The sequence below is a fragment of the Cryptomeria japonica genome, chromosome 5 (assembly GCF_030272615.1).
Source record: "Cryptomeria japonica chromosome 5, Sugi_1.0, whole genome shotgun sequence".
NCBI classification, from domain to species: Eukaryota; Viridiplantae; Streptophyta; class Pinopsida; order Cupressales; family Cupressaceae; genus Cryptomeria; species Cryptomeria japonica.
The window spans coordinates 437,141,575-437,161,182 of NC_081409.1; the positions used below are offsets into that span (position 1 = coordinate 437,141,575).

The window sequence follows — 19,608 nt, forward strand, 5'->3', positions numbered from 1 at the left end:
TGCCTGAAGGACAGGAGCGAACTTTAGTATTCTGGGCTCATCTTTGTTTCCATCAATTTGCAATCACCTTCACAACGTAGAATGAGGTCCTTTGATCCTTATTGAGCACTCGAAACGTGATCAACATCCAAAACTTAAGCCTCCATAGAAATTTCGCTCTGGTCCCTGACTGAGGGACAAGAGCGAACTAGGGCATTTAGTGCAAAATCTTCATCATATTAACTTGCAATTGTCTTCAAGGCGCAAAATGATGTTCCTTACTTCCTTTCAAACACTTGAAATGTGATTAATTAACATAAATTTGGACACATTCGAACATTTCGCTCTGGTCCCTTGGAGAGGGACAGGAGCGAATTTGGGTATTTTAGTGTAAATCCTTCATCTTTGGTGGTCCTTGCAACTTCGTACTTCGTCGAGACACCTCAAAACGTCCTTGCCACCCTGTATCCTGACTTGGAGTGATTTAAACTTGAGTGGAAGGCAAGATAACTAACATTTCGCCCTGGTCCCTGGCTGAGGGACAGGAGCGAATTTTCACTTGTAGGCTCCATCACACTTTGCTAACTTCCAAAATTATCTTCAACGGTCTTGTTGTGCACCCTTTCATCCATCCTTGGCCTGGAGTTTGTTCTAACTTGGTGAGAAATTGGCCTAAGGGAGAAATCGCTCTGGTCCCTGACTGAGGGACAGGAGCGCCTAGGCAAATATGGGGTTCATCAGGCGTCTTGCAATCTTCAATTTGTCTTCAATAGGTTCATTACACTTGCCTTGTTTGCCTCAAACTCAAAACTTGCTTGCTTTTTGTCCAAATTTTGCCCTATGAGGAAATTCGCTCTGGTCCCTGGGAGAGGGACGGGAGCTACCACTGAATTTCGCCCTGGTCCCTGACTGAGGGACAGGAGCGAATTAGCTTCTAGGTCCAATTTTCTTCACGAAGGCACTTCCAAATTATATTCAATTGATGAAACATATCTCCTTTGATCTCCTCAAATCGTCAAATTGTTCAAATCCAGCAAGGACAAGGCAATGTTTGATTTTGAGCTCCGGTCCTTCACTGAGGGACAGGAGCGATTTTTGCTCCTGGCACATTTCCGTGTTTGTAAAATTCTTCAAATTATATTCAACGGAAAGAACATGCCTCCCTTTATCATTTCCAATCCGAAATTCATCTTGATCCTGCAGAGATAGTAAAATTTTGAGAAACAAGCTCCGGTCCTTCACTGAGGGACAGGAGCGATTTTGCTTCCACAGGCCAAAATATCAAGATTTTGGGATTTTAATCACTTCACAAGGTGAAAACAAGTCATTTCCAATGCCCGGGATCAATTATCAAAATTTTCAAAATTTGGTCAAAATTACTCAATCGGACAAAAATCCAAAATCTCATCATTCACACTTAGACAAATTTGGACTCTGCATTCAAAATTCCGACTGAAATTAGACTAACTTACTTAGCCTCTGGCGAATTTACTTTATTCAAAATTGCATCCTACGAGAGGAAGCTCAAAAAGCTCTCAAGATCGACTGGACTCTGGCCTGAAAACGACAAAACGGGAAACCCTAAGGCTTGACCCTAATCCAGACAACTGACAAACTAAACCAAAACCCTAAAAAAATGGAGAAAAAGGCGAGCAAAATGAGCAAAAAGAGGGGGTCCCCATTTTAATGGGGTGATGTGTGAAATGGTCACAACAAGACGGTGGGCTGCTCAATGCCTTCCATTTCTTGATTGCCCTTTTCACACATGATATTCCGAAGGGCAAAAATCATTCCTTGTTGAAATTCACCTTCCTCAACATCCATTTCATTGTCTGACTCTAAGATCTCTGTGCCAGTAGGAGACGGTGGTTGTTCATCTTCTTGATGGATTGATTCTGCATTCTCCTCATGAACCGGAGAAGGAATATTTACTTCAGCCAATGATTCATTAACAATTAATATATATTTTTCATTCTTAGATGTGGTAGAACGAGATGGTTCTAGCCTTTGTTTCTTCTGAACAGGTCCTTCATTCACAACTGTCTTCCCCTTCTTTTTAGCACCTTCAATTGATTTGGCACTTTGAGTTACTTCCTCATTTGAAGAATATCCTTCTGCTTCACCCATCAGGTCATAAGTTAAGATTATATTTCCTCATCTTAATCTATGACATTGCTGATCAACCCACCACATGGAATATTTTTTAACTGGCCGCATCAAAGTGGTCAAGTCTATGTGTTCTGGCTCTGACCATTTGATAGGAGAAAGAGGTGCATGCTCATCAAAGCCAGGTTGAGTGTATTCTGCATTATCTTCTAGCTGATCCGGTACAAGAAAAGGTTCAGTCATCCTGATCAAGCTTACTGACAGCCTAGAACATAATCTTTTCCTAATATCATACTCATCAACAACATTAGCCTAGAAATCTTCTCTGTCTACTCTATGTCCAAATCTTTCTTCGTTTGCTGATCTGATATTATTGTGAGGATCATAGTTAGCTTTGGATTGGTAGAATGTGAAAGGGTACCATTGCATCTCTAGTCTGAAAGGGTACCATTGCATCTCTAGTCTGGCACTTTCAGCTGCCTGTGTTGTCGGACAAGACTCTTCCATGTTTCCAATAAAGAATGGAAAGGATATAGTTGCTTTTTGCCTTATTCTTTTGAAGCTCTGATATGTTTCAAGTTGTCTGAGAACTTCAAGTAGAACTATCTTGTTGGTTGGATAGATTGGAAGACGGTACGAATGATCGTCAAAATCTTGGACTCTTATGTAGGTGAATTTTGGAAACTGGATGAACCAAGATCCGAACTTGCTGATCAAACTTTTGGCTTCAGGAGATAACCTTTGGTGGGTTCCTCCTTGTAATATTCTTGTGATATACATTAGGAATGCATCATGTGCTCGATAGCTCTTCTCCTTAAGCTGTAGCTGCGAGTAACAATCATAGGACCGAAATTCATTTTCTCCATTGCCAACTACGCCTCTACAAATGAGTCCGGAATATCTATAAGTGTCAACCAATAAATAGATAACATAGGAGCTCATGTAGAATGACTTTGTCTTCTCCAAATTTAACAACTGTTCATGAAGGTTATTGCTGGTTATGCGGGACCAATTGAACATCCTAACTGTTGAGGTAATTTCATCTATGAAGTAATACATCCATGTCTCGAATTGTGCACCCTTAGGGCTGCCCATTACTCTATTCAGTAATAAGATAATGTCACCATATTCTTCCTTGAAGTATGGACGTAGCAGGACCTTTGGTACTTTCCCTTGGGGTCTTTTCATTTCCAACTATGATTTGTTAACATTTGCTGCACAGAGTTCAGACTGGGCATCATAAATCTTTTGGGTATCTTCTTTGGTCTTGTAGGAGGTCTTATTGCATTTTGGAATTCCAAATGTTTCCTGGATGGATAACTCTGAAAGATTGGCTAAAACTCTTCCATCAAGTGCAATGATATCTATGGACTGTGCATTGTAGTGACTAGCACATTCGACCATCAACTCAGCACATTGTTTAGCCAGAGGAAATCTAGCTACTTGGACGATGCCATTTCTCATCATCCGGTAGGCAGTGGGTGTTGGCAGGTGTCCATCATGCCCATACATTCTCTCATTGAATTTTTCTAAATCCACATGTCCAAGGTCAGTGTTTGTGATATTCTTCCATTTAGATTTGATCTTGGATTCTTGCTGAGCTCCTTTACTAGCAAACTTCATTGTGCTTTTCTTGGAAGGTACTCCTTTGGTGGTCATCAACCTGCATAACACATGGAAATTTAATATTATTTTCAGATTTTAATTCTGATTTTCAAACCTTTTTTTCTAAAAATTTCATTTTCAGCCTGTTAAAAGGTTAAATTTCTGTGAAAAAGTAGACTGAAAGTGAAGAATTTGGTTCAAAAATTGGTAAATTTGATGAGAAATAAGACAGGATAATAGAACAATTCAGTGAATTTCATATTTTGGATCATTGAAATTGTTCTTTGTAACTGAAATTCACCTTCAATTCTGAAAATCTGTTTTAAAATCAGAAAAAAACACTTAATTTCTTGACTTCAACACTTAGAAAAATTTCACTTTTTCAAAATTCCTCTTCTAAAATCAATTTTCTCTGGGAGAAAATTTCTACTCAATTGCTCTCCAAATTCTCATCCTAAATAATGAATTTTGAAAGTGACTGGTTGAGAATATATAGAGTTTAAGGTTTTAAAACTTAGAAGCTTCTTTGTGTTTTTTTTTTGTTTTTATTTAATTTAATTTAATTTTTTTTGTGTTTTAATGTTTTAAACCTTTCCAAAAATGGAAATTTTTATTTCTCTCTCAAATTTATCCTTATTTCAGGAATCTTCTAGAACATTCTTTTAATTTCCAAAATGAAATATCCCCCTTAATTTTTTCCCAATTTTTCCCACAATTACATTCAACACAACACTTGTTATGGCTAGGAAATGAAAACCAAATGTTGCTGAAAGTAACCCTCCACTTTCTGATCACCGAGAGCCCAATCTGGGAGGGTGAGAGCATACAGTGTTGAGGGGATCGTTAGGTGCTTGAAAACTAAAATTGATTACAAATTTGGGTGGCAAGCCAACCCCGTCCACTTTTCAGTGGGATAGAAAACTAGAAGACTTGGCAGTAAACCAGCCAAGGAGAAACACCAACACACAAACAAATCAACTCTACCCCAGTATTTGAGCGGGAGGACTTATTACAAACAAAATCAACTCTACTGCAGTATTTCAGCGGGAGGACTTGTTACAACAAATCAACTCTACCGCAGTATTTTAGCGGGAGGGCTGAACTCACTTCCTGATTACAAACATAGAAGGCGGCCAAGCCATCCTCTTCCACTTGTGCAGTGGGAATTACAAATAAGATGCAAACAATGATAGCTAATGGTACTACCATTTAGCTTTACAATGAATCATTATGAAAATGGCAGCTAATATGAAATATAAGCTATTACAAACATAGACCTGTAGGAGAAGCATGAGAACAAGGAAAAGCTTTGCAAGAGAGTAAAAACCACAATACTGAACTGCTGTTACAGAGAACAACCTGCTGCAACTCCACCAATCTGCCACCATGAAGCACAACAAACTATGGAAAGCCACACCAATGAAGCACAAACAACACTGGAGATTCGCACACACCCAAAAACCAAAATTATTGAACACAAAATCACCAGAATCTCCCACACAAAGAACACCAAACACGTCCAGCAACAAACACCAAGAGGTACGGCCAACAAAGAAAGGTACGACTTGCAAGGAAAGTACGACCAACAATGAAAGTACGGCCAGCAATGAAAGCCACTCTCTTCACCAAAAATCGCGCCCTCTAGAGGAAGAAGATGCCACACACTCAACACTCCAACAAACGCTACCCATAGGAATCAAAACAAGCAATCCAAAATCGAACCACAACTAGGAGTGATGTCTCACACTCGAAACTGCAAAAAGCCCTAGGAGGTTTTCACCCTCGAAGAAGTCTGGAGTCAATCCGACTTTATAACAGTGTAAGTTTTCAAAGATATCCAAATGAGAGGCCAAGCTCTTATTTATAACATTTGCTCACCGAAATTCAAATTCAACACCTGCAAATTCGCCCACATTACATGACATTTCATTTCACTCGAATGAGCGCTGCATTTCATTTCATTACACTAGCATATGGCCGCCCAAGATATATTTTTTCCTCTCCTAGACAAGTTTGAACTTGTCCAAGGTCCACAAGTGATATTTCAAAATACTTTTCCTTTTTTCGACCCCTGACTTAGGAGAAATAATAAAATCTTATGAATAGAATACTTTTCCCTCTTTCGTAAGTTGTCCAATTTAATAATTGAATATTAAACTTGGGTCAAAGTATTAATATTTAATAAACCATTTTGCAGACCAAATGTCATAAACATATTAACTTAAGTCACTTTAATGATAAATGACCAAGTCCATTAAATTGCATTCTAAACTCAACTATGCCTGCCAGAAATAGAACTGAGTCACTGAGCCATCACATAACTGCCAAAAATAGCCGGTGTTGCCAGACTAGACTGAAACCATAAAAATTTCCACACTTACTAAAAATAGTGACTCCCGACTCCGTTAGGGCACAAACCGGGATCAACTGTTACTTACTAAAAATAGTAAGTCCATTGAAGAGTTGTTAGATGAAGTTGCATGTCATATTGTCGGAAAACTCAAAAATGTGCTACTGAGACCCTACTTACTAAAAATGGTAAGTTTGCAAACCTCAACTGAATGCAATGCATGTACCATCACTGTGAAGGTCTTTGAAAACCCAAAAAAACTCCACAATCAGAAATCCCAGACTCCAATTGCTTCCCACTCAAAATCCTCTCGGAAGATGGAAACCCTAATTATGCCAAAAATAGCCTATAGGCCTCCTGAATAGACTATTCTCCACCAAGAGTGATCATTGGCTGGAAGGGGACATTACACAAAATTCTTGAATTTTTGAAAACATTTCTCTGTGTTGGAATAATTTTCCCTTCGAAAATAATTCTAATTTTCCCTTTGAAAATAATTCTAAGTGTTGGAAAATATTACAAATCTTCACGTGTCAAAATATTATTTTCCAACCCGTTCGTCATTGGACCCTTGATTTCATGTGCAATTTTGTGTCAATTTATTTTTTTCTAGCCATTCTTCATCTTTCACCATGGCAAGTTGTCTAATCTCCAAGTCTTGGGCGAATTTTTATGTCTGGCTTAGGCATCTTCACATATTCCATTTATGCCTAGCCCACTTGTGTTTGATTGAACTTCCAAAGTGTCTGGACAATTCATTTTGGCCAAATTTTATTTTCTCTAGACAAATTTTCATGTCTTCATGGTCTTTGCCACTTCTTGGCAAACTCTTTTATCTTTATCCTTAGCCTAGGCGGACTTTGGTCATGTCTAGTCAAGGCGGACCTTGCTTTGTCCTTGCCATCTTTCTTCTACTTCTTCCTTGGCGGACTTTGCTTAAGTGTGGACATGCTTTCTCCTTATCCACCTTTAGCCATGTCTTGCTTTTAATTTTCTCCTCATGGCGGATTTGGATGCATCCTTAATTTATACCCCCTTCACATGAGTCTTTGGCGGACTTGGCAAGCTTTAATGCCAACTTGATTTAGGAAGCCAAAATCTACCTTGTGCTTGCTTTGGAAGATTATTTGCCAAGGCAAACTTAGACAATCTTTTGCCACCTTCTTCCCTTCCTAGGCGAACTTGGAGAGCCTTTAGACATGGGCGGACTTTGAAGTCACTATGACACCCTTGTTTCAATATTTTCTTTTCATCTCATGGGCGGAGTCTAGACCTTGTTTGCTCATCTTCTTATGTGCCTAGGTGGACTTTGATCATTCCTTGCCTTAGATTTATTTCTTCCCTTCAACTTTGCCTTAATCTTCCATGTCTAGGCGAACTTTTAGGTTGCTTGTGCCACACACTTGGTTAGGCGAATTTTGGAATGTTTGATTGTGCTTTCATGCTTTCTTCTCCCTAGGCGGACTTTGAAGTCCTTTGGACAAGTTCCTCTTGGCGGACTTGGCATGCTTTATGCCAGCTTGATGAAGGCGGACTTTCAAGGTCCTTGGACATCCTTGGTTTGCTTTATTCCTTCATGCCTTGCCTTCTTCATGGCGGACTTTAGCTTGCTTGTGCCATGCTGTATCAAGCGGATTTTAGCTTGCTTATGCCATGCGTTATCAAGGCGGATTTTAGCTTGCATATGCCACAGACTTAGTGGGGCGGACTTTGCATTCCATGTGCCATGTTTGTTTTGCCAAGATAGGCAGACTTTATTAACCCTTTGCCAAGTTTAACCTTGCCTAGGCAGGTTTTGGAAGTCTCAAACCAAGGGCAGACTTTGCATTGCCTTGGGACATTCTTGTTTATGCCTTGGCGGAGTTGGAAGAGTCTTTGCCATCTTTACCTCATGTCAAGGAAGGGCGGACTTGGAAGGAGTTTTGCCAAGGTGGACTTGGCATAGACTTGGCCACGTCTTTCATGTCTAGCTTATACTTAACCACATGTAGGAGTTTGCTTGACCTTTGCTAGGAGTTAGTTAACTGATGGTAGGAGTTTGCCAATGCTTGTACATGCTGTCTTGGCTTGAGTTCATCTTTCCTTGCCATGCCAACTTGGAAGACATTATACAGAGGCGAATTTTGAAGCTTCATGCCATGTCTTGCTTCCATGCTTGGCTTTGGCGAACCTTGAGGATGTCTTGTCATTAACCATGCCTTGGGTGAATTTGCTCTGGATGCCAATTTTCTTCCAATTTGATCAGCCATGCTGCCATTTGGACCTGCCATGTTCATATTTCATCTTCTGGAACCAAACCCTAGGTTCTTGCTTTTTCCCTTAAAGAGGTGATTTTTCAAATCTGAAGACATGGGTACTGATCATATGGCTGATCTTTTGGAACAAAACCCTAATTAGGGTTTCCACTTGCTTTTTACCCTTAGAGACCAAATTTTCGAATTCTGAGAACATGGGTAGTAATAATTTGGCATGGAGATCAAAACCCTAATCTCGGGAAAAAGCAAAAAGAAAAGAAGCAAACCCTGCTTTTTACACTTGGAAGCAAAATTTCTCGAATCTGAAGACATGGGTGGGACTGAAATGATCTAAAGAACAAAACCCTAATCTCAAAAAAAACAAAATTTTGAAGCCCTGTTTTTAATACCTAGAGATAAGATTTTCAAATTCTGACAACATGGGCAAAGATGAAATGACTCGAGGAACAAAACCCAGATTCTACTTTCAAAAAAGCAAAAAAAAGCAAAACAAAAAACGCAGAAATTCCTAAAAATAGAAAGTTGTCAGAAATGAGCCAAAGCAATTGCGATCCTCGCCCTTCAGACCTTCTAAGCACTTTGACAACACTTATACATGATTCTGAACATGATTTCTCAACTTGGCTCGGGATGACTTTAGAAACTCAAACTCAAAACTCTCTTAGAAAATGGACTGATGAAACTGCAGAGCTAGGACAAAACCCGAAAACAGGGGGTCCCCATCTACGATGGGGTGATGTGTGAAATAGGTCACAACAGAACCCAGGCAAAGATTTGGCAGAGCCTTTCATCTCATTAAGTTCAGAACCTTTTAGTCCTCGATCAATTTCCTTTCTATTTTCAGAAGCTGAATAACTTTTTTCAATTAAGGCCGAGAAGAAGTGAGAAAATATCAATTATTCAGGAAAAGATTCATATTCATTTCTAGGAGGAGATTCCTCTAAAGCCTTAATTTTCATCTTTCTTAGTGTTATCTTCTTTAGACTTTACCTATAGAGAGGACAATAGTAGAGCTGGAGTCAACTTTTGGGTGGTTTATAAGAGAACAATCCTTCCTCAACTGCCCATTATATTTACATAAAAAACATGATTTAGCATCTCCAATAGCTCAATGCTAATTAGAAGTTGTCTTTTTCAAATTGATAACCAAGAACCTCAAAAAAATCAATATTTGGCATGGTAGACATTAGAACCCTTGAATTAAGTGCGAAAGGGTATATCTAGTTTCCTCTATTTACAACTTCACCCAATTGAGGAGAAATAGTAAGGGATTTCAACCCTTATGTGGTTACAAAGTATGCAGAATAAAGAACCACAACTGAGGAGAAATGGTAAGAGATTTCAACCCTTGTAGGAGCTGATGTAACAACCATAGTTCACAGACTCAGACTCGGAGAGTGCTTGGTAAGCCCAAAATTTCTGACTTGGCAATTTAGAAAAAAAACTTAAATCTCTTAAAAAATACATTTTTTTCTTTCCAAAAATCAATTGCAAAATGTATTAAAATGAGTCTAAAAAACCATGAGGCAGTGTTTTATATTAGATTTGATTCTTGAATACATATGGATTACAAGATTGCATCATCATGTGATGTTGGATACAATAGCTAGCTGCTAATTGATAATCAATTTAAATTTATGATGATATCAATGTAATCCAATGACAATCCAACGTCCCTTGCTTCTGCTGCAGCCACATCCTTCTTAGCTTGCCTTTCAAAATGAACAATCTCATCTCTGTAAAAAGGAGCACACGGTGTAGTCATTGTAGGGATCAATCTCATCCAATTCAATGTTGGTATGTGAAGTCAGTTTTATTTTTTCTGGCATTGATAAAGCAGTTAACAACTAACTAAATATGCAAATTGTATGTGTCAGATGTGGCTGAAGGTCTAACTGACAAGAGTTTTTGGTGTAGTTCCCGCCACAACCAAAGGCTGTTTTGGTGAGGCCATTAGGCCTTGCTGGAGAAAAAATGCATTCGTATGATGTGTGATTAGGCAAAGAATTCAACTAACCTGGCTTAAAAATCTTCCCCATTTGTTGTACGATGCTTGCTTGCTGTTGTGTTGCCTGGAAGGGTGAATGGAAGTTTTTTAAGAGCAAAAAATTTGTTTTTTCCCAAGTCAAAATCATGTTTGATCTGTGTCCAAATTGTGTCATGAATTTGTGCTGAATTTTTTTGTGTGGAATTGCCAAGTTTTGGTGAGTACTTGCTGGAAAAATTGGTTTTCGCAAAAAAATGGGAACAAGGTTTGATGAGTTTATGAGTACTCATGGGCCAAAAAAATTGTCAGTACTCGGTAACTGGCCAAGTACTTGGCCAGTTTGTGAGCTATGGTAACAACTTCTCAAGGGATAAATTTTAAGGCCTCAAGAAACGGCTCTAAAAATTGGAGCAAAGCCTTTTCAAGTCTCTCTTTTATATGTTAGGGTTCTTAAAAATAACCATGAAAAGCACAGATGAATTGTTTTGCGTAAAGAGATACAAATCTCCAATTTTTTACCACACTGAGGCCAGTTGTTGCCAAAGAATTTCCTAGAGGAGAGATTCTTTATTCAAACAGAAGACATTGCAACATTCTTTAAACTTTCCTATTCTTTCTTAATTACATCAATCATTTCAGCATTAGGGGAAATAATCATTAGTTTCTTGGGAAGGAATCTGGCTTACTGCATTCATTTGTTCCTTTGGTCGATGCTTCACCCTCAACCAAGCTGTTGATCGCTCCTGCATGACAGCTTCTAGCAGAAAAATGTGCAAACTTAGGTACCATTTATGTTCCCCAACTTGCACAACTTGAATGAAAGATTTCTTGAATCCTTGACCTTTATCTCCTCTAATCTCTCTTTCTAAATATGAATCCAAAAAACTTCACCATTCTTTCCATCTTCAACATTAGAACCTGCACTTAGGATGTCAATTATAAACACAACCAATTCCAAGACAGAGTTCGAGCTACAATTCTGAGGACATGAAATAACAAAAAAATCAAAATGCTACCTGCCAAAAGAACGAATACATTAACAAAAGAAAATTCAAATTAAAAAGATTTTTATCTACAATAAGGCAAATTTAAAGAGACTAGAACTATATGTTACCAAGGTGATGAACCAATTTGACTAATTTGTGCTGAGCAAGAAATAGCTCCAAGAAAGTTCATTGAGGATGATTGTTTATCTGTCTCAACCAGCTCTAGAGCTTTCCTCACCCCTCTCCATATATATCTTGAAATCAATTTTTATTTATTAATAATTTATAATTTGATATCAAATGATAAAAATAAACCAAAATAGTTTATCTATTTCACAATACAACAATTTATTGAATTAAGTGGATAGAAAAGTATTTACTCCAATTCTGCTCAATTAGAGGAACTCACAATCTATTGAGATTCAAGAGAAAGTCAATAGAAAATAACATTTTTTTAATATTAATTTACAACTTAAAATATTATAAATTGTGAAGCTAAAGGTTGCCAAAGCAAAGTAAGTTGAAAATCTAAAAATAATACCTGTGATAGAACTTTGATGACGAGAGACTGCATCCTTTCTTCTTTTTTGAGGGAGAGGCATGATATCTTCTATTGAAGATGGTATCACTCAAAATGGATGCAAGGAAGGAACTTTTGAGCTACACGAGGATAGACTTGTATGTGGCTTGTAATATCCCTATGTTGATAAAAGATGAGACTTCCATCAAGATTTGTTGTCCACACTTTCTTTCTCTTGCTCTTTGATATATGCAAGAATCTCATTTTGGAAACCTATGTTTGGGATGGCCCAGTGGAACTTTTGATTCGTTTCCCAACAATTGCACACAAAGAAGCTCTTACATTCACTTACGCATTGATTGCAATGCCAAAGATTATTCTTTCCTCCAAGAAGCTGCTCAATCATCAATGTCAGCAAAACAGTTAAAAATGGTCAAATAAAGAACGCAAATCATACTTGTAGCCCCAAGTAATGAGTAGCAAGAGAGCTTTGTGAGTGAGGAGTGAAAGGTAGGAATAGAGTTTTGCTTTTGTTTTTTTGTGTTGTTAATGTAGGTGCTATTCAATTTTTAAGGTCAATTTATGTTTGTCTAGGTTTAACAGTATCATTTATTATTTTCTAAGTTGCCAGTCCTAGTTCGGGCTCGAGATTTGGGTTTGCAGGTTCGGCAGAATGTTTTTTGGGGTTCTGGGTTCGTTAGTACAAAAACATATAAAAATAAAAAATATATACATATATGCAGCAATAGTTAAGTTCAAAATACAACACTATGCTAATAGTCAAATAAAATAGCAAAATACACCATCGTATATTAAAGTTTTAGTTCAAATAACATAGCAAAACAGTAAATACACCACCATATTAATGTTTTAGTTCAAAAACAATAATGTCAGGCTACAACAATCAGCCATCACTGATCAAATATCATATGGGTCATCAAAAATATCATCATCATCCTCCATATGCTGTGGTAGATTAGAAGAACCACAAACAGTGCCACTGGGAGTGGCACTAGCATTGGCACTGGAAGTAGCATTGGCAGCGGTACTAGCATAGCCAATCTCATGATCAGTAGGTAGCTCATGGTCATCAATGTCATCAAGTCCAAGTGCATCAAGGTGGGCAATAGACTCATCCAACTCGGCATGTTCCGGATCAATATCCCACTGCTTTGTCTCCCCTTCTTTGTAGGCATTTTCTTTGTGTGTGATGAGCCACAAGTTTGAATGTACAAAGACCAAGTCCTCCGCCTTTTTGGAGTGTAGTCTATTGCACTTTATTGAGTGGATGAAGGAGTATGTGCTCCAATTCCTCTTGGATGAAGATGAACTAGCAACCTATCAAGATTTTGAAATTAGAGAGGTAAGAGATAAATTAAACTTCAAAATATAAGCAAGATAGAAGATTTTTTTTAATATCTAAGAGTTTAAGAATGAACTTGTGATAAAACTTTGATGGGAAGAGGTTGTAGGTTTTGGTATATCTCTCCATGGAAGTACCACCAACTATGAGCAGCAACCTTATTCTTGTCCCAAAGAGCTTCAAGACCACAATCATTTGTACTTGAAAAACTCATGAATTCAGTCGTCACCTTGGGCCGTAGATCTTGGGGAAAGAGTCTACGAATGGTTGCCTTGTACCCTTGAGCAACTTCGGGATCTCTATAAGGGGCAACTCTTGTGTCACTCTCTCGAAGAATTTGCTGACTATAATACTTCAGGCTCAATGCAAAGGCAAGGAGATGCAATGGAGTGGTCATTTTGTTCGATCTCTCCACAATGATTTGTTGTATTTGTTTGAATTTTTTTTCTTTTGGATCTCTCTCTCTTTCATTTATGACAAGTTTATTCCTCTCAATCATTGTGTCGATTCCATCATATACCTCACCCAAACAAGGCCTATGCATGTCAGTGTAACGGATCATGCTCAATATAGGCTCAGTGAACTTAAGGAGGTACTTAGCATTATCTCACCAAGGCTCACTTAGTATCATTCTCCTAACATTTGGTGCCCTTGTACTGCTGGATTGCTTCCATATTCTCCAATGCTCGATTACCATGGCAGCTAGTGCCTCATGAACCTTCATAAGTCGTCTCAATACAAGTTAGCTGGAAGCAAAACGGGTCTCAACAACCTATTTCAAAATCAAAATAACTAAATTAAATTAAAAGGTTTACTAAACATTTTTTATTTTATTATTTAACTAAATTTAAAAATTAAAATTAACGTACCTTCAACAGCTCCAACCTTGAGAATTGCCTAAATATGCCTTGTGACATATGGTGGTTGGTAATGAACATTTGGATCTCCTCAACATCAGCATACATATCTCTGATCCAATAAACCTTTTTGTCAATTTTTTGCAGCATTAGGTTGAGTGAGTGGACTGAACAAGGTGTCCAAAAAATGTGTTGATACTACTCCTCAACCAATAACCCAGCTGCCCTACAATTCTTGGCATTGTCTGTTACCACTTGAACAACATTCCTTGGGCCATCTTCCTCAATGGCTTGGAAAAGAATATTAGCAATGAATGGACCGTCCTTCATCTGCCCTTCACAATCCACTGCTTTCAAAAACATTGCCCCTTTAGGGGACACTGCAACAACGTTGATCAATGGACAATTTCTTGCATCTTTCCATCCATCAGATACAATGGACACCCCTGTTTCAATCCATGATTCCTTGATGGGCTTCAAGGAGTCCTCTACATGTTTCACCTCTTTCTCCAACAAGTACACACCTTCTCATAACATGGGCCCTTGAACCCCTTTGGAGCCTCATTAATTGATCTCACCACTTTTTGCCAATAAGGTGAGCGAACAACATTGAATGCCAATCCATTAGCATAGATGCATCTAGCTATGTCTTCCTCGGCAATCTATCTACTCTCATTGTGAAAAGTTGTTTCCAATGAACCCTTTGCTCTTGTAATATCCCTTGCCAAATCTGATTGAAAATTTCTGATTTAAATGCTCAAGGAATTTTGTCAAACACTTGTCATGAAACTTCTGTACTTGCTGATTGTGGTTTCTTTTTGATATTTTGATTTAAGAGATGATAATATGCATTCATTGAACTCAAAAGGACATATATCAAAGTCTGAAGTTAAATGAGAATGCAATGTAACACCTACCACTAACCTTTCAATGACAATGCATGTCTGAAATATGCATCTACAGCTGTTAGACATTTCTATGAACATTTGGCATGCATTCTAAGAAACCAAAATGCTCTTACAGCAGATTGTCCTTAACACAAACACTTGTCATACATGCATGTAATTCCCACGTGCCAATGAGTGGTAATTCCCACGTGCCAATGTAGCCTCCAACAATCTGAAATTGCTCTTCAAACCCCTTTGAATTTATGTAGATTAACTCTTCTAAAATGCATTAGTACTGTAGCATTTACTATTCACGGGTACTGTAGTGATTTACTATTCATGGGTACTGTAGCGCACTGTTCGCGGGCACTGTAGCAGCAAATAAATCTTTGAATATAATCCCTTTCAATCTGCAAACAAACTCTGAAATAAACCCTCCAATCAGCTCAATATTGACTCTTGAATGAAACCAACTCTCACAAGCATAATCAGATGATATCGCACACCCTCTATATGCTGTTACAATGAAGAAGCCATGCTCTCCAATGCCGACGAGCCTTGAAACCTACAGAAACCCTTGGTATTCTACACTTCAATGCTCTAGAGAAATTTCAATCAAAAACTCCAATCACATAATGAAGTTCGATTCCTTTTGCACACTTATATTTCCTCAAGAAGTTCAAACTTCTTCAAAAAGCTCTTAATTAACATTAAAATGTTATAATATTTCATTGGCATCAATAATGTAATTAAACCTTGGGTTATGTGCTCATAAATTATTAATTAACTTGGCCCCCTTCTCATGATAAATAGCCCCTCATTTAAGTGCTTTATAATTTAAAGTCATTTTATAACTTAATAATATAATCTCCAAATAATTAATGTTTAATTGAGCCAATTAAACATTAATATTTCCATGAATACTCTGTATTTTCGAATGCCGTCTGAACTGGGAGCTAACATGAGGAGACTGCATATGACCATACCCCTTTTACTAAAAATAGCAGGGGTCCATCTCTAACATCCCAAGACTTAGTAAAAATAGTAAGTAGAGCAAATGATGTCTGAATGATGCCAAACAAAGACCAAACTGAAGCACTCTGAACACTAGGGATGATACCAATCCTCAAAAGACCCTCTAACAAATCCCATTAGCCTACGAGGGTCAGGGTAATAGGCTAATCCTCACTAAAGAACTGATGTCAACAAAAAGGGGACATCACAACTCTCTTATGTGATGGAATAGGTTGTTGTTGAGGTATAGACAAGAATGGATGGCTCTCTATTTGCTCAAGATTGACATGTGATGGAGAGGTCATTGATCCTTTCTTAGTCTTACTCTTACTGTTTACCAAAGGATGAGAAGATTCTTTCCCAATTGCTTTGTCTGCTTTTCTTTGCTCTTCTATATATGCCAAAACTTTTGACTCTGCAAGAAGCCCTTTACCTTTTGGCTTTCCTGCACAAAATTTGATGCCTTTGTGAGGGATAAAGCACAAATGTGCTTTCACTCGACTGTATGAGCTCTTGTATGGTTCTTTGCAATGAGAACAAATCCAAAGAAAACCTCCTCCACCTGGAAGTTGTTCTACCATTTCCCCATATTTCCAAAGGGGAGAGTTTGGGTCCGTTTTATAACGGGGTTCACTTCTAGCAATAGAAGCACTTACCATTCTACAAACCAAAATGAAAAAATATGAAATAAAACAAAACTAGAGAGTTAAATCAATTTGTTAAAAAAATGCAAGGAAAATTTTAGAAAAAAACAAAAGAACCACAAAAAACCTACCTCTTTTGTTGAAATCTTCCTCTTCAATGCCTTCGAGAACAAATCTACACATGCAACCGCGTAGGAGTAGCAAAAGAACCAGCTAGGAACAAGCAACAATCAATCTTCAACTCTCCTTGAGAAATGGCAAGCAAAAACCAAAGTTTAGCAATGGAGCAAAGAAGTTATGATTTTCATTCTATTGTGCACAAATGAAGTTGCTTTTACCTTTTTAGTGTTTTAAGTCATCAAATTAGGGTTAGGAGGGTCGAATATGCTTTATTGGCATTAAAAAATGATTTAAAAAAGTCAACAAATTTCACTTTAGCGCCGAATTCTTCCCGGGTTCCTCTGGGTCCGGCAAGGAAGAACCCACAGGGAATTTGCAAGACTCTGTCCGGACCCAGGGAGGACTGACCCAGGACCAGGACCCAGGGGGAACTGGCCCGGGACCCGGGGGTTAGAGGCAAGGGACCCGGTAACTTAGATTTTCATTTAAAAAAGTAGTTTTTAACTAAAAAGAGGTCAAAGGTTCTTTTGTGTATACCCTGGGTACCCAACCAGATCCACGATCTTGAGGGCCGACCTTGTGCATACTTAATCTGTGCTTGGATTGGGGGTGCACCTGGTGTGGGGTAATGCTTGGCTACCTCACATCTCTTGTAGGACAAGCATAACAAGAATAGATTGCGCAGAACAAATTCACTTGCATTTAAGTTCTCATGGGTATGGAGTAATTTTTTGTGCACATCAGTAAACATTTGATTGCATTTTTTATTGGTATATGGCATCGATTCAATTACTTACCATAGTCTTGGACTGTTATATTATTTGACAAAGATGATGTGAGACCATTCTGTAATGATATTATCAGACAACTACAAAATATAGTAAACAGTCATAAAAATACTATAATCACCTCTATGAATAATAAATTTGTTGGTAATTAGTAATTACATAACCCGATAAAATGATTTAGATTTTATATTTTTACTTGCTAGTGGGAGACATGTGCTTCATGATAAATATCTTTTCTGCTTTTTAACAGGCTATGAATGAGCATGTTGATGCTTGGCCATTCAAGGAACCGGTAGATCCCCGTGATGTGCCTGACTACTATGATATCATTAAAGATCCTATGGGTAAAGCTTGCAAGTTGGTACTTTTTTCTTTTGTGTATATTGCAAAAGTTGGAAACATGCATAGATGGAAACATTCCAACTTTTCAAATCTACATAACTTGTTAATTTAAGTTCTAGAGTATAAAACATTTCAGATGACTATGTTCTAAAAAACTCATTATTTTATCTACGAGGTAGTTTTCATATGATGTGCTTCACGTTAAGAAACTAAAAGCATGTATCTGATTAAATAACTAGTTTCATCAAATTGGATTCTTTTCAGATTTGAAAACTATGTGGAAGCGCCTTGAGAGTGAACAATATTATATAACTTTGGACATGTTTGTTGCGGATGTCAAGCGAATGTTTGCTAATGCACGAACTTACAATTCTCCTGAAACAATTTATTATAAATGCTCAAACAAGTAAGTGCTCTAAAGAATGTTGTATAGAATAAAAATTTTCTTAGATGATCGTGGAGGCATAATGGTAGAGGCAATGATTCTGTAGGTTGGATATTTTTTTCGTAAGCAAGCTTCAAGCCGGAATTCAGGCTAGTAACAAGTGTCAGCAGTAAAGGTGAGTTGATACTAATATTGCACTTTTTGGAGTGCTGTATATGACTTTTAGATTTGTAGATAACTATTTTCCTTCCTAATTGAGAGTAGTTTAAAGATATCCACTCACACATGCGTACATGCACTAGTTTTTCTGAGCAAATTATTTTAGCAAAGCTTCTGGTGGAGTGGGCTGATGTCATATGGTTTGGCTTGTACCGTTGCAGGACTGCGGTAATCTTTGTTCTAATGAGATCATTGGGATTGTCTACCTGATTCTAGCGACCACTGCATATTTACTGATGGAAAACTTCTTTGCTGATGAGCTTAATCTTGTCTTTCTCATCAAGCAGGGGATAGCATTTGAGTACTAAGCTGAAAATAAAATCTATGCCATTTGTTCTGGGTACTCAGAATTGTTAGCCTGAAATTGACTAGATCTCTATTGTTTATTTTTATTAAACTGGTAGGAATACCGAATATGGATAAATGTCTGGGAGAGATCATGTAATTGCTATAATATGTAATATTTATTCACGAGTATTCAATTGTTTTGTATGATGTCTGTCTATTGACCTTGTGTTTTCTTCTGGCTTTGCTTAGCACATGTAGTTTGTGGAGTACAAAGTACTTGTAGGGTTTATCCAAGTTGGAAACATTTGTAGGAAAGGCTTCAGTACAGAGAAGGACCTTGACTGTTTTGCAAAGCGGAAAAGACAACTTTCTTTGTTAAATGTTGTGATTAATACAAGCAAATGTATTTGTGGTACTAAGTTGCAATTGGTAATATCGTAATAGCCATTGCATTTAGAAAATACTTGATCAAAATCATGTTTCTCCTCTGAAAATCTTCAATAGAAAGGATTTCACGGTTATTGAAGCAATTCCAATATGTAACTTGAGGGGAAAAACATCTTTGTAAAAGCTTGTAGGAAGAGATTTTGTTGGATTTACAGTTACCAAAGAGGAGGGTGGAGGCCAAGAAAGCAAAAATATTCATCCACAACAACCATTTAATTAGAAACTGGGCCTTCTCGATGTGGGATTAATTTTAGTGCCATAGATTATACTTTCCTCGCAGTTAATGCTACATTTTGAGAGAAATTCTTAAAGTAATTCACTTCTAGGCATATTTACATGTATACTTTTTCTGGATGTTCTTAACATTTAATGTTGTTTATGAGTGGATATTGAAGGATTCTTTTGTATATCATCCAGTAATGAAGGTTTATTTAATGGACGAACTCTTATCTGAAGATAGCAGGTA

General features: G+C 37.6%; 1 protein-coding gene across 2 annotated transcripts in view; it reads left to right on the plus strand.

Moving 5' to 3' along the window:
* LOC131060598 (histone acetyltransferase GCN5) overlaps positions 1-18,902 on the plus strand; it is a 123,286-nt gene extending 104,384 nt beyond the window's left edge. Inside the window, exons 11-14 of one of the 2 annotated variants that reach the window (XM_057993893.2) lie at positions 17,712-17,805; positions 18,068-18,209; positions 18,295-18,363; positions 18,569-18,902. In XM_057993893.2, coding sequence (XP_057849876.1) covers positions 17,712-17,805; positions 18,068-18,209; positions 18,295-18,361 — 303 coding nt within the window. In that variant the 3' untranslated portion in view covers positions 18,362-18,363; positions 18,569-18,902. Of the gene's footprint in view, positions 1-17,711; positions 17,819-18,067; positions 18,210-18,294; positions 18,364-18,568 lie in introns of those variants that run through there. The other variant, XR_009110397.2, reaches the window with a different exon arrangement.
* Positions 18,903-19,608: the final 706 nt, after the last annotated feature.